At 42.1% G+C, this 15,125-nt stretch overlaps 1 protein-coding gene across 2 annotated transcripts in view; it reads right to left on the bottom strand.

Moving 5' to 3' along the window:
* The window catches only part of dot1l (DOT1-like histone H3K79 methyltransferase), a 35,948-nt gene that overhangs the window by 12,038 nt on the left and 8,785 nt on the right, over window positions 1-15,125 (bottom strand). For both annotated transcript variants that reach the window (XM_034081885.1, XM_034081887.1), the window contains exons 2-22: window positions 10,713-10,756; window positions 10,539-10,613; window positions 10,124-10,187; window positions 8,912-9,140; window positions 8,162-8,256; window positions 7,854-7,916; window positions 7,704-7,759; window positions 7,184-7,263; window positions 5,825-5,893; window positions 5,622-5,728; window positions 4,635-4,676; window positions 4,445-4,540; window positions 3,755-3,977; window positions 3,456-3,569; window positions 3,118-3,209; window positions 2,548-2,649; window positions 1,673-1,810; window positions 1,300-1,425; window positions 583-1,010; window positions 406-496; window positions 144-290 (exon numbers count right to left, since the gene is read on the bottom strand). In XM_034081885.1, the coding sequence (XP_033937776.1) occupies window positions 144-290; window positions 406-496; window positions 583-1,010; window positions 1,300-1,425; window positions 1,673-1,810; window positions 2,548-2,649; window positions 3,118-3,209; window positions 3,456-3,569; window positions 3,755-3,977; window positions 4,445-4,540; window positions 4,635-4,676; window positions 5,622-5,728; window positions 5,825-5,893; window positions 7,184-7,263; window positions 7,704-7,759; window positions 7,854-7,916; window positions 8,162-8,256; window positions 8,912-9,140; window positions 10,124-10,187; window positions 10,539-10,613; window positions 10,713-10,756 (2,481 nt within the window). The remainder of the gene's footprint in view (window positions 1-143; window positions 291-405; window positions 497-582; window positions 1,011-1,299; window positions 1,426-1,672; window positions 1,811-2,547; window positions 2,650-3,117; window positions 3,210-3,455; window positions 3,570-3,754; window positions 3,978-4,444; window positions 4,541-4,634; window positions 4,677-5,621; window positions 5,729-5,824; window positions 5,894-7,183; window positions 7,264-7,703; window positions 7,760-7,853; window positions 7,917-8,161; window positions 8,257-8,911; window positions 9,141-10,123; window positions 10,188-10,538; window positions 10,614-10,712; window positions 10,757-15,125) is intronic.

The raw sequence follows: 15,125 nt of genomic DNA, 5'->3' as shown, positions 1-15,125 counted from the left end.
CTTTTGCAGCGAGCAACGCTTTGCTCCCACAATGCAGTTCGGGCAGAAGCGTTGAAGCGTCAACGCACGCCGCCGTGTGTAGGGGGCGTAATATAAAGGCACTATAGCAGTACCTATTATACTACTACACTGGATGTACTCACCAGTCTTTCAACTCGACTGGGCAGCACCACGCTGGCCAGAGGAATGCTGACCGGTAGTTTACTCGGGTGGACCGTGCTCAGAGGAATACTGATTGGAAGGCTTTTAATGCTGCTGTCACCCTGAACAGATGGGCTCCTCTCTTTGCCCTATGTGAGAATATAAGAGTAGATAATGGTTAACATTGAGAAGCGGCAAGAAAGGTTTTTTAAAAAAAACGGATCAACAGTGCAGGTGTACATAAAATAAAAAATAAAATGTTACCCTCTCGAAGCCTTTATTCTGGGCATCACAAGGATTGGGAGAAGGACAGTTCAGTTTGGCTCCCAGCGGCGAGTAAACACCTCCCAATTCCCTAAATGAAAAAGGAGAAACAGGTTAGCTTTTTGCTACCCTGGGGAGCAACGTAGAGACATGTGGGTGCTTTTAGTGCCAACCAACCTGTGCATGTTCAGTCCTGGACCTCTCAAGTGAGCGTTGGGGTCCTGGTTAAGGTGCCTCCGCAAGGCAATCTTGGCGGGGGAGAAGCGTGTGTAATCAGGAAGAGCGTAGGACGAACTCAGCTGCCTCTGCCGGGCATCAGAGATGGCGGGTGCTATCTCATGGTATGGAGAGATGGGAAGATAGCGAGACAGAAGTTCCCCCTTGGTGTTGGTCCGGTCAAAACAGGGCAAGCTGGTGCCGTTGATCTCCATGCTGACGCCGTTAAAAGCCGGGATCGAGCACATGCCGTGCTTAGAGGGGTCCATGTCCATGGAAGAGCGGGAATCCAGGTTCTTTCTGTATGGGGAGCCGTGACAGGGGCTGTAGGATTTGAGCTGAAGCAACTCCTGCTGCCTTTGAGTTTTCTCCAGCTCCACTATGCTGATCTACAAACAGACACAAGGGGGAGCCATTACACTAAAGAAACAGCACTGCATTACATTCCTGATATGTCAAGAAATGTTTATGACAGGAAATCCTCAGCTCTTCCTGAAAGCTATCATTTATACAGTTTAGGTGACAAGCATAATTCCTCTTGAATACCTATTTGAAGAGCGAGTTTTATGGGCAAAAGATAGAAGAGAGAACAGAGCAACTGTGGGGGAGTATTTCAGAGGTGGAAGAGAGATGGAAGCATTAGGTAATGAATCCAAAAAGTTGAGGAGGACTGTGTACCTGCAGCTCCAAGCAGTGTCTCTGCTTTTCAGAGATTTGTCTGCGTAGCACCTGCTTCTCCTTCAACAAATTCTCCAGACACAAAGAGCCCCAGTCCAGCTTCAGCTCCTCACATCGAGACTTCAGCTGGAAAACAACAAACATACACGCTTGATGTTATTGAATCGTGAGAGAGAGCGGGAAGGAAAGTCAAATCTAGATTCATATGGGCCTGAAGGGCATGGCTGTGGAGTGAAAACCACAGCTGAACTGGGACTGCATCCACCATTACACAAATGCAGAGCAGCAGGAATGGTGACAGGTGTGAGCCTCTGGGGATGATGTAGTAGTAAGGGTGGAGGTTACAACAACATAGTAAGCCCTGAGCGCTCACCAGAAGCAGGCTATGGTCTCTCAGTAAGACCATGTCTCTCTCCAGCTGCTTAGTCTGCTCTTTCAGCTGACGGTTGTGGGCTGAGATCTCCTTCTGGGCTTGCAGCAGGTCCTCCACAGTCAGGGCTTTCACCCCCAGCTGATCACCACATACACACATCATATATAAGCAAACACAATGCCTAAACAACAACTTAGCAGTACAAATCTTTAAAGCGTTATGCAGCCGTTGTTTGGTATAGCGTAAAAAAGCAAAGCAAATGTGGCAATGGTTCTTCTTTACTACGCTTTTATGGAATAAAGTGACAAAGCAAAGGGGGCTTTTGACACCACTGACCGTTCTAAGTCAATAATAAGAAAAGCATCATTGTGCATTTGTGTTTTCCCTGTGTTCATTGTTAAAGCACTTCCTAACTGTTTCTGATCACTGTAACCTCACATCACCGTTGGGTGTAGTAAGAGCTTTCAACACAGCACTGATCAACCCAACGCGTGAGATATTATGCGCTTTAACAGACTTAAAGTTTTAACCAGACGAGCTTAGTGTTAAGTTTATTCTCATTACAACACAACGCTGCAGGTAAACACCCAAAATAAGATCTGCCTCGCTGTCATTAAAGATTAGCTTAAACCATGTTCACCTGGAAAGGGATATAAGTAATTCAGGCTGTCCCTTAAAACAGCTGTAATTAAGGGCTAATCTTAGTACATGATACCGTTTTTGGGTTTTATTTGTATCCTTCATTTTATGAATGACCTTAAAGTAAAATAACTTTATAAGCATGGATGCATACAACTGCTATTTAATACAAGAAGTTAGTAGTAATATTACCGATTGTATCTGTATATGAAGAAAAATTGAGTAACGGCTCCTACCTCGTCTAGTTTGGTCTGAAAGAGACCTTTGATCTTGTCCTTGTGAGTCTGACAAACAGAGTGGAGCTGCTCCGCCTGCCCTGACAGGTCCCTGTGCTTTTGCTAGAGACAGAAAAATAGAAGATTACATGTAAGAGGTTGCGTAAAAAAGTTAAAAAACAAGGTTTAATTTGTGTTAATGCTAGGGCTGCTCGATTATGGCAAATCATAATCTCGATTATTTGGGTCAATAATTGATATCACGATTATTAAAAACATCAATTGAAAAAAAAGGTGTAGTGTGTTTTTAACAGTTGATTACCCTGAACTTTAAGTATAATTCAACTGAAAAACCAATAAAAAAATATATTTATTTTTTATAAATAATAATAAAAAATAAATAATCGTTTTATTTCGATTATGTTGTCTTCGTAATCGTTGCAAGCCAAAATCGTAATTGCGATTAAAATACGATTAATTCAGCAGCACTAGTTAATGCAACTTAATATATGTTGTCATGATATGGCCGTTAAATGCCCAAGTGAAACTGCAGCAGAAGCCAATAGTGCCTGCAAAGGAAGTGTTCATCACCTTCTCCTCTTCTAAAAGCTCCTGCAGGTTGGAGCGGTACTGAGGAGTCTTCATGTGGGTCATAAACTGGAGGTATTGTACTTTGATGTTATCTGTAAGAAGATGTAGGTCAGGGACACAGAGAGAGGAAGAGAACAGAAACACAGGGATTATATTTAGGTTGGAAAAAAGGAGTTCAATATAATAATTTTACAACTGTTCATATCAAAGCCTAAATGTGAGACTAAAAGCAATAGTTAACACTATTATCTTACATACAGATTTGTACAGAGTCTGGTATAATATTTATGACATATTTTGACAGACAAAATAATGGAAGTGAGTTTTCCTCAGCTCACCAAGCAGGTGCTGCAGCCCGGGAGGAGTGGGGCTCAGGATCAGTTGAGAGGAGGGATAGTGCTGGACCTTGGGAGGTAGCTGGTAGAACGGACTCTGAGGGGGCCGGTAAGCCTCTGTGCACACAAGGAGAATAATAATTGTTAAAACTGAGATCTCTAAGCTTTCTGTACTTTGAGGCACATTGTGTGTGTGTGTGTGTGTGTGTGTGTGTGTGTGTGTGTGTGTGTGTGTGTGTGTGTGTGTGTGTGTGTGTGTGTGTGTGTGTGTGTGTGTGTGTGTGTGTGTGTGTGTGTCTGACCCTGAGGGGGGGCTGCAGAGAGGGTCTTGGCGTGCAGCAGATCCAGCGCAATCTGATTCTTTTTGTTTTTCTTCTCCACAGCCGGGGCGGCCTTCTTGGGTCGACCACGTTTCTTGTTGTTCAACTTGCGAACTTTGGGCAGGAGTCGGGCTCTTCGGGGTTTGGCAGGGGGCTTGACCACGGCCACCAAGCGAGGACGCTCGTCCTCACCGCAGGAGTCCTGCTGCGATACGCATGGCAAACACACCGTACATATTCATACAAGGAGAAAGAAAGCTTGCCCTGCTGTGTGACCTTTGATCGCCTCGTATACAAACCAAGAGAAAAAAGTCAAGGACAAAAAAGCGGTGATACATGGTAGGAACATTTCAGCTGTGAATCTAATTATGAACTCTCGTAAATTCAATGAATGAATGTTTTTTCTTTTTTAAAGTCATCAATCACTATGACCATGTACAAGTTGGATGTTTTTTGTCAACACATTGACAATGTTCCTATCTAAGCAAATCTTGACAGTAGGATCCCGCCTTGGTGTAATAAATCAAATGTTTTGGTGCAGGTGAAGAAATTCAGGTTCAAGTAAGCTCAAAAGCACTCGTGGATATAAACACAACAAATAATTTGAGCCCTGCACTTCGTCTATCTCGCCCAGAGAAATGCTTTCCAAACAAAGTCTTGTGCATGTCCTACCTTGTTTTGTTCTTTAGGTTTTGTAGGTGTGGTGCTATTGCTTTTACTGTCCTTCGTGTCCTTCTGCTGACGTCGCCTAGCTGCTTCCTGCTCTTCCTGATAAACCAAGATGAAACGATTTCATTGTCTGATACAGAAAATAAAGTGAAGACAATGATTGAATACAACGAGGAAGAAGAACATGACTTACCCTGAGTTTAGGATTTTTCAGACTAGCAAAATAGTTTTCAAGCTGAAAAACAGGAAAATGTGAATGTGAGAATATTATTTTCATAAATTGTTTACGATCAAATATCTATATATTTCCCACTTTTGCCTCCAACCTGACGTGATTATGAGATGTTTTTGGATTATGATGATTACTGACCAGTTATTAACTTTAATCCAGACATTAAAGCTTGAGCAGCCTCATCTATTTCAGGTGACAACACAGAACAAGGATGTCACTGGCACTGTAGTTAGCGTGCCAGCTCTCTCACCGGGTTTCACGCTGGTAAACAGGGATTACATTTAACCAATTAACACACACATCAGTGTTATCTGATGCATCTGATGCAGTGGTGGTGCTAGACTTTGCCCGTCATTTTGACGGACAGGATCGTAAAATGTCTGTCAAAATCCATTATTATCCGTCGGTCTGTACATAACTCTGATGGAGGATGGGGCGGGGGGAAGAGAGCACGCTCGTGAATTGTCAACGGGGTTATGCATGCCCACTGCACCTCACGGGAACGTGCACAGTGTAAAGCAAACACTCAGACATTTCAATGATTTGAAACGGTTTGGAAACGATATCATTTCCTTTTTGGCGGGCATGCATAACACGGCATAACACCGGAGCCTCGCTGCGGGGAAACTTTGGTGCTGTTCTGAGTTTGTTCTAATCTGTCAAAATGACGGAATGCTTTCAGATTTTTCCGTCATCGGAAATATTCGGTTAACGCGACCTCTGATCTCATGTGTTATCCTCTGTTTTCCTCAAGTGAATCACTCCTGGGACTGACTGCTCATTAAGACAGTGAGTCAGCCCATCTCAGGAGTTTGGTGCGTTTTTTGTCTCTGATGCATAATGTGTTTGTACCGCCTCAGCAGTCATTTGATTGGTTTGTCCAGATCTCCTCTAATAGACGTTCTAGTGTCAGCATTTGGATCCTTCTTCAGGAGCGTCAGTGCTTACTATAGTGCGGTCTATGGTATGCAGGTAGTAGGAAACTGGCTTCCCAGTCCAGGACACAGAGCCCCTCAATGGAGAGAGCTCCACCACGCGCATTATCGTACCAATATCTGCAGGAGAGGAAAAACAAAGCGCTGCATGTCAGATACACATCGAAGGAAGTATAAGACATTAAATCTGTGTTTCCACTAAATGTTGCTACTTACCGCTCAAGTTTCGACTGTTTATTCTGAAATTTAAAGGTGCAAAAGGTTTGGAAGATACAATTTTTCCACCTGTGGAAATAAAAAAAACAAGAGAAAACAGATTCAGTAAATACATTTACAGATAATCCATCCATCCATCTTCTCCCGCTTATCCGTGGTCGGGTCGCGGGGGTAGCAGTTCCAGCAGAGAGCCCCAAACAACCTTTCCCTGGCGACATCAACCAGCTCTGACTGGGGGGTCCCAAGGCGCTCCCAGGCCAGCGAAGAGATATAATCCCTCCACCTGGTCCTAGGTCTACCCCTTGGTCTCTTCCCAGCTGGACGTGTCTGGAACACCTCCCTAGGGAGGCGCCCAGGTGGTATCCTAACTAGGTGCCCGAACCACCTCAACTGGCTCCTTTCGACGTGAAGGAGGAGCGGCTCAACTCCGAGTCCCTCCCGGATGACCGAACTTCTCACCTTATCCCGAAGGGAGACACAGCCACCCTGCGGAGAAAACCCATCTCGACCACTTGTATCCGCGATCTCGTTCTTTCGGTCATGACCCATCCTTCATGACCATAGGTGAGGGTAGGAACCAAAATGGCCCGGTAGACAGAGAGCTTTGCCTTCTGGCTCAGCTCCCTTTTCGTCACAACGGTGCGGTAAAGCGACTGCAGTACCGCTCCCGCTGCTCCGGCACTTCTCACGCTGCTCCGGCCCTTCTCACGCTCCATTGTTCCCTCACTCGAGAACAAGACCCCGAGATACTTGAACTCCTTCACTCACATTTATAGATAATATTTGGAATATAAAATACATTTTAGATACTGTTGTACAGTTGACACAGATAGTATCTATGGCTCACTAGATACATCTAACAATGTAACACAGTGATGTCGAAGGGTCGGGGAAAAGCGTCTGCTGGATTCTATCAGCCATTGTGGTTTTAATGAACAAGAACAGCTGAATAAATGTTTCCAGGAAGCCACTCTTTAAGTGAGGCCAACAAAAGGCCTTGAATTTTTCTACACAAATTAAATGTTGTCACCTGATCTTTAAAAGCTTTTTTTGTCAACTTTTTATTAGTTTACTCCATAGGCCTCATACCATTTGTTGTGGCTGATCTTTTCCTCTGTACACGTCAATGATTGACATGTAAAAACACACACTTACACATAGCTCACTGTGGAGAATAAAGGATCAGTAGAATGATAATCCCACATGTTTCTATCTTTTTTAATTGATTGGGAAAGGCCAGTTTGTATTGACTGCTCTTATGGTTGAGTGAATACATTGTAAGAAGTACAAAATATTCCCTTTTGAAAATCTAATCATGGTTGCACACGCATATCTTGTATTTAGCCGTTACATACTAACCTTCCTTCATGTTAGCAAAACGCTCCTTCAGCTGGTGATCTACCTCTGGACCAAAGGCAAAGTTATTCACAAAAATAATACTGCAAGACAGACAGAAAAGAAAACATTTTAGATTGACAGTCGGCAAAAAAAGAGAGATGAATGTTATGGCAAGGTTCTGCAGACACATCTATAAAAGGTGACTTCTCTAGTTTCACTAATATATCTCGGCCATGTCAAACAACACGAACGCTTAAGCTTAAGACTTTTCCTGAAGATCCGTTTGCTAACTTTTTACCTTTAGGCATTCAACTCTGGACCTTTATAAACTTAGATTTAATAATAAATAATAATAATAATAATAATAAGTAAATATGTTTAAATTAGTAGCTTTTATTGGGGACTGGGCTTTTGCATTACATGTTCAACACACCCAGTCCCTCTGTGTATAAATTCAGCTTATAAATAGTCTTATTTATATTAATATTTATTGTAAAATGTGTCTTGCAGACGGTTGCGCCGGTCCGGTTTGGTGTAACACCTTGTGGTGGCAATTCTTTCCTTCCATTCTTCAGAGAGAAAGTCCCCTCTCTCCAGCTAAAAGCAACACAACAGACAATAATTAATACCCGTGGCTCTGCACAACAATATTAAAAGGTTTTGAAAGTGTGTATTATAATATTCAACTTACTGTGTACTCCCCATGTTTCTTTCCGTACCATCTCATCCACTTCTTAAACTCGTTATCCATGCTCTGAGAGAAAGAATTTGCATATTATTATCCAACACAATGCTGGTGTTGGTGTGTTGCAACAGGGTAATGATAAGAAGATAAAGAATGAACCAGGAAATCCACTTTGGAGACGGATTGGACGCAAAAGGCAACACACAGCGGAAACCTTTCGGCTTCGCTTTTATTTTCCAGAGGTGATTTGCACTGCGCCAACACCGCTGTCTCTCTGGAATAGCCCTCTGGTCCTGCCATAATTATGTGGTCACCTCTGCATAGGTAGCTGGAATGTCTGCTTTCTCTACACCGAAGTAGTGTTTACAGTTGGTTGCTGCTGCAACTTGGAGCACTACCTGCCCCACTCCTGCAAATAGGAAAACAATAGGGTCATGTCTTGCATCAAAAGGCATTACTTATATCTTGACAATAATTCTGTTGAAAACGATTTTTCCCACCTGCATTGGCATCCTGACCAACTCCTACAACTCAAAACATAATCATTGCCCTGAAAACCTGTCATTTTAAAAAGTCAAGCTGCGCTCAATAGACATTTTTTTTTATTCAGTCAATTCACTAAGATTCTTTTTAAATGGCAGCCCGAAAGGACACAGCACACTGCAGACAGAAGGTTTGCTGCCATTTAAAGGCTCAGCACATGAAGATGATGTTACAGAAGTTTCCGCTATCATCGCTTCAGCTCTCAGCCTGCAATGGTTTATCCAAAGTGGGAAAGCCAAACAAAGTGAAGGACCTGGTACCAAAAATGTGTTAAAATAAGTTGTGTCAAGTTGCATCATGCAGATACAGTGGAGGAAATAAGTATTTGATCCCTTGCCGATTTTGTAAGTTCACCCACTTACAAAGAAATTAACAGTCTATAATTGTAGGTTTATTTTTAACAGTGAGAGTATCAAAACGAAAATGTACTTGGTGAATTTACAAAATCTCCAAGGGATCAAATACTTATTTCCTCCACTGCATACAGCATAATTGAGTTCACAAAATAACAGCTGACTAACCACTGCCGAGGTCAACAAAGGTGTCGTCTTCCATAATTTCCATCTCGTCGATGATCTGAGCCACCAGGTCGAAGGAGGTCTCTCCGTACACCTCGGGGGAGAAGGGCTCATAGTTGTTGAGCTTCTCGGGGTCGGTCACTGAGTGGTTGTACACCTGCTGCAGGATGTGTCTCAGCAGCCCGTTGGAAGGTCGCTTGTTCATCTTCATGGGCTGGGTCGTCCCTTTCCACTATAAAATGCAGATTATATATATTTATTACATGGCTTAGTTGAATACTCGATTCTGATTGGTCAATTCAGAACACATGACACGTTGTTAATCCAGAACAGACAGACCGCTGTCAAGGACTTATTGGCCGTTATTAAGGACACTCACATCTGCAGAAAGAAGTTCGGTCGATTTAACTGTATACAGTTTGGCCGAAAAGCATGCTTTTCAAACCGACAAGACAAGAGGGACAAGAAAATAACGGAGACGTAACGGGGCAGAAACCCTCCTTTTTACGCAACGGTCCAGACATCAAACGGCGACACATATTCAGTTGCCAGTTACTTTGGCATCAGGGCAGTGATATCTAGATACTTTCCAAGGTTTGACATAACGAATTGTGCTACTTTTAAAGCAAGCAACAATGTTTTCAAATCTGTTATCAAAAAGGTTCGCAAAAAAACTCTATCGAAGCAGTTCCTGCCGTTGCAACATAGTTCAAACAGTAACAACGGACATTGTCCCTTACATATTCACACACTCGAAACAATCCGTAATGGCTTTTCCCACACATCAGAGTCACATATTGTACAGTGGGGCTGGCCGTTCAAGGACAAAGACAAATGAATACACTTGATTTGTTTTGTTTTAAAAAGATTCCATAAATGAGATCATTTGTGACACAAATATTGTAGCAAGAGTGATCATTAAAAGTATTTATTGTAAGACAGTGGAAGGTCATATGCAGCAATGATTCAAAGCTGTGATAGACTCCACACACACACACACACACACACACACACACACACACACACACACACACACACACACACACACACACACACACACACACACACACACACACACACACACACACACACACACACACACACACACACACACACACACACACACACACACACACACACACACACACACACACACACACACACACACACACACACACACAGAGCACTGAAGGCCCTTCACACATACGGACTCACCAGCTGGTGGAAGCTGTCGATGGCCCTGTTGTACTTGTCACAAAGTCTCTGCATACTCTCGAAGCTGTGAGAATAACAAAACACAATGAATACCACCATTTTGTACAAGATGAACTCCAAAATCCCAGTCCAACACCTATTTCAGTGTTTCACTCATATGTTTCTAAAAACACTAATAATTGTGTCATTGGTGGCAGAGATATTTACTTTTACAGACACTTTAAGATTGTAATTTTGATAGAAATTCAACAGACAAATAAGAAAACCGACATATTTAGATTGACATACTAGAACAGCTGTTATATAAGCTGCTAGCCTGACGGGATTAAGTGGTACCTTTAGTATGTTTCCCAGTTTTTTTCTTTTTAAATCACAGTCATAGCAACACAAACCGTTTATGTGACCTAAGACTGACCATTTTGTGTCGTAGTCAATGAGTACGTAGTTTTCCATGGCGAGTTTGAGGTCTGGGATCTCCTCACACACCCACCTACAGAAAGAACACGCATGCAAACATAATTAGATCATCGTCAGTCACTCACTGGCTGTTCATGTGGGAGTTGAGTGAGACGGGAGAAAGGTCACTTACCGAATGGTCTCGACGATTTCATTGGCAGCATCATGGTGTTTATCCTGAAAACAGAGAGAGGGAACAAAATATGAAACTTAAACACGACATAATACAGCCGGAAAAATTACCATGACGTTTAATCTTCATCTCTATAAATACTAAACATTATAACCTTCATGACAGTAGGGTTTATAGCAGGACTTTTTTATTACGCTGCACTGGATAAAGCTTAGTGTAAACTGAAAGTCTGTATATTTTCCCCGTGAAATATATATTTAACAGGAAGCACTTTACCGAAAATAAAGAATACCAAACAGCACCAGGAAGAGGAAAATGGTATGCATTGTTTTTTGTGATATTCCTCATCGAGTGTAAAATGTCATTTAAACTTCCTACTGCTATCATGGAAAACAGAAGTGTCCCAGAAAACAAGAAATGAATATAATAATGCAGGATATTGAATGACACTGAATGTCCTGCATGTGGCATCACAAACATGACTTGAGTCTGAACTCAGCAGACAACAGGAGTATTTACAACAGCATAGGGGTGGGCGATATTGAAAAATATATTATCACGATATTTTTCAAGCAGTATCACGATAGACGATATATATCACGATATTTTTTCATGTCGGTTATTATGGTTATTTTTCAAGTTACTTAACAGTACAAGCACCTACAAGGTAACAGAAACTAAAACAAAAAGGAGTAACAGACCAAAATAGCATTTCAAGTTTTATTTCTGAAATGAATCCCTGAATGAACAATTCAACATTTTGATATGGCTTCAGGCACAGTTTCTCAGTATAAAAATGAACTTTCTGAGGTAGCACTAGCAGTGAACATCAATAAACATGAAAAGGAGGGTCAGTGCCAAACAATTCAAATGTAAACTTTAGACTTGAAGTGCAATAAAAGAATTTAGCATAACTGAAGGGAAAAGTTTGTTTTTTTATATAGTTTTCTTTTCAAATATATATATATATTTTTTTTTTATCACGATAGATACGATATCTCTGAAAAAGCATATCGTGGAGACCTAATATCGTCACGACGATATATATCGTCATATCGCCCACCCCTACAACAGCATATAAAAACTAAAATACTGCATGTGGGTGCACACTTACATTCTCTGTCTTACTGTTGCATGAATCCCATGAATGTAGGAGATTCAGTTAGCTTCATCATCTCAATCAGTGATTAAGTGAATAATAAAGTTTCTATCAGGTTACTCAGCCTGTCACTCATTATTTTCAGGGGGGGGCAGGGTTTGGAGGAACAGAGGAGACGGTGATCGCGGAAGCTTTCCTCCTGCCTTCACAAACTTTACACCTATGCTTTACACACGTATTTATCATCTGAAAATAGCAAGAGGACATTCATACTCTGCAATCCAAGACTTATCTAAATCCACCAAAGACCTGACAAGATTGTAACGCGAGTATTTTTTTAAGACATAAATCCCTGTGTCTCTGAGCCGCAGCGACACGGACCGATTCAGAGCGGGTCCTTCTGCTGTTGCTTCTGGACTGGTGTTCTTGTGTTGGTGGATAAAGCAGACTGCTCCGTGTTTGGTGTCGCTGTCACGTCTGTTCCCTGATCTCTGCGTCGCCGACCCATTTGACATTAAAGTGACAGAAAAAAAACTTTATTGTAAAGCCGCGGCCGTAAAACCAGGAAGCAACATTACTACGCTATAATCGATTATGTTCCGTCACTGCATCGATGCAGAATCGTCCACGTCCGCATCGCGATGCATCGTAGAAACGATTAATTTCAACACCCCTAATTACTATGCATATCATGTAACTAATGTAAAGTATGCATAATTACAAACACAGGCCCACTGAAATAACTTAATTACACGTTATTGTTAACACAGTGCCATGGCCACCACAACTATCAGATTGGTCCTCCTGTGGCAGTAACATCTCTCAGACACAACAATGAGCACTAATGTCCCTGAATGCCGTTTAGACTTCTCAGGAACTCATCGTTTAACACCAAATTGTTCTCAGTATGTATGAAGCCGGCTCTGAAATGTAGCATTCTAATATAATTATCATGTATCATGTACGTTCAGTGTGTTCATATATACAGGGGTGTGTAGACACAGCACTCAGAAACACCTGGATTTATGTTTCAGGTTGCCGGGGTGGAATAACCTTCTGCCCAAGTCTTTGTAATGCTATTGGCTTCTTGCTTTGTGGAAACAAATGCAAGTGTGGGCTCAAAAAACCACAGCAATTTTGTTGTAAATTGTAATTCTAGGAATCACATTACTAAATAATTATTCATGGGGTCCAGACAATACATCTTTGTCTGTCTCCTAATGCTTGTCGGCCTAAAATCCATGTGAATCTCCTGACTGGCAGCATTTATCTCAAGTTATTACATGGTTCAGTTGAATACCCGATTCTGATTGGTCAATTCAGAACACGTTGTTAATCCAGAACAGACAGACCGCTGTCAAGGACGTATTGACCGTTGTTAGGGACGCTCACATCTGCACAAAGAAGTCCGTTCGATTGAACTGTATACAGTTTGGCCGAAAAGCAAACTGCATGCAGTGCATGCAGTTTGCTTTTCTAACTGACAAGACAAGAGCGACAAGACAAGAGCGACAAGACAAGAGCGACAAGACAAGAGCGACAAGAAAACAGCGACAAGAAAACAGCGGAGAAATAACGGGCAGAAACCCTCCTTTTTAAGCAGCGGTCCAGACATATACATCAGACGGCGACACATATTCAGTTGCCAGTTACTTTTGCATTAGGGCAGGGATATCTAGATACTTCCCAAGGTTTGACATAATGAATTGTGCTACTTTTAAAGCAAGCAACGATGTTTTCAAATCTGTAATCAAAAAGCTCCTCAAAAACGCTATCGAAGCAGTTCTTGCCGTTGCTACGTTAGTTCAAACAGTAACAACGGACTATTTTTCTTAGCGGATGCATGTCAATTTAAATCAATATATAAAACTAGGGCCGTGCGATTATGGCAAAAATCATAATCACGATTATTTGGGTCAATAATTGATATCACGATTATTCATTGACCATTTATTTTGTTTTGAAATGCCGCTCCTAAATTACCCTTATTCGATAAAGCCACACTCGCATTGCAGATGAGACAGATGGACTTTGAATTGGAATAGATACAAAAATAATCATCCTCCCACTCGGAGTGAAAATTATATATTTTGGGCTTTTTTGCTTCTGCCATAATTGCGGTCTTGTGTGTGTGCGGACTGTCACTCCTGTTGACACGGACAACATCAGCGAAATAGTGCACTGCCCACCAGCCACGCCCCGACACATGGGGTGACGCCGGCCTATCACAAAGCTTTGATGCGTTCAAGTGCATTATTCTGGCACAGGAAGATTATGTTATAGGACATTAACGATAAAACAGAATATTGTTGTTCTATTTTTAGACACATCTCGCGATCGACTGGTTGGGCACCCCTGGGCTAGACCATAGGTCCGTTGTGGTGGCAAAGTAGTCAGCTGAAGCCACATCTCTCTCAACTTCCCCGGTATTTGTCATATAGTGCAGGCAGCGCAGACCTGCTGAAATAATACGGAGACGGCATTGCGTAACGCTTGTCCAACATGTTGACAAGTTGCTTAAAGCCCTGGTTGCTAACAGTGCTAACTGGGCACATATCTTTAGCGATGTGAAATGTAATGGCACCTGTAATATCTCTGTGTCTCTGCGAGCTCGTCACGTAGGCCGTTGCTCTGGACAATACGTCCTGAATCGATGATGTGGTGGATGAAGTCGAGCGGGCATCTGCTTTTTGTTGTATTATTGCCCGGTCGTATTGCACTTTGTGGTTGTATTTCAGATGATTAAAGAGATTGGTTGTGTTAGCGTGTGGTGCCAACACAACCTGGTAACAAATCCTGCACTGTACTTTGTTTTTGCTCTACGTCGGACCAAAGTACTTCCAAATAGTGGAACAAGTTTTACCCTTCTTTTTAACGAGTTGCTGCTCTGGTTCTGACATCTTTGCTCGCGCTGAACACTCACAACACATGTCACTCCCACGTGGCCGAGTGGGCTTTTAGGGAGGGGCGAAAGCGCACCCAGCAAAATAATCGTATTTTGTCAATTATTCTGTTTTCATAATCGTCGCAAGCCATAATCGTAATCGCGATTAAAATACGATTAATTGCACTGCCCTACATAAAACTATTTTTTAAATCAATAAAATAATTTTCTAAATCCATAAAAGCAGTTCAATTAATATTGGGAGTCATGTCGTTACTTCGTTGAGAATGTGGCCATGTAATAAGCCTTCGCGTCGGGCTCCTGATCAGCCTGTCGGTGTGCTTTTCCCCATAATGACCGCGTCGCTGCACATTATCCCTTACTTAAAGGGGAAAGGAAACACCAATTACAGTTATAATATTCCGGTAGT

This window comes from Pseudochaenichthys georgianus, chromosome 4, assembly GCF_902827115.2.
Source record: "Pseudochaenichthys georgianus chromosome 4, fPseGeo1.2, whole genome shotgun sequence".
Lineage (NCBI taxonomy): Eukaryota > Metazoa > Chordata > Actinopteri > Perciformes > Channichthyidae > Pseudochaenichthys > Pseudochaenichthys georgianus.
Note: the sequence above shows the minus strand (reverse complement) of the source record. Positions and strands in the feature narration are given on the sequence as shown.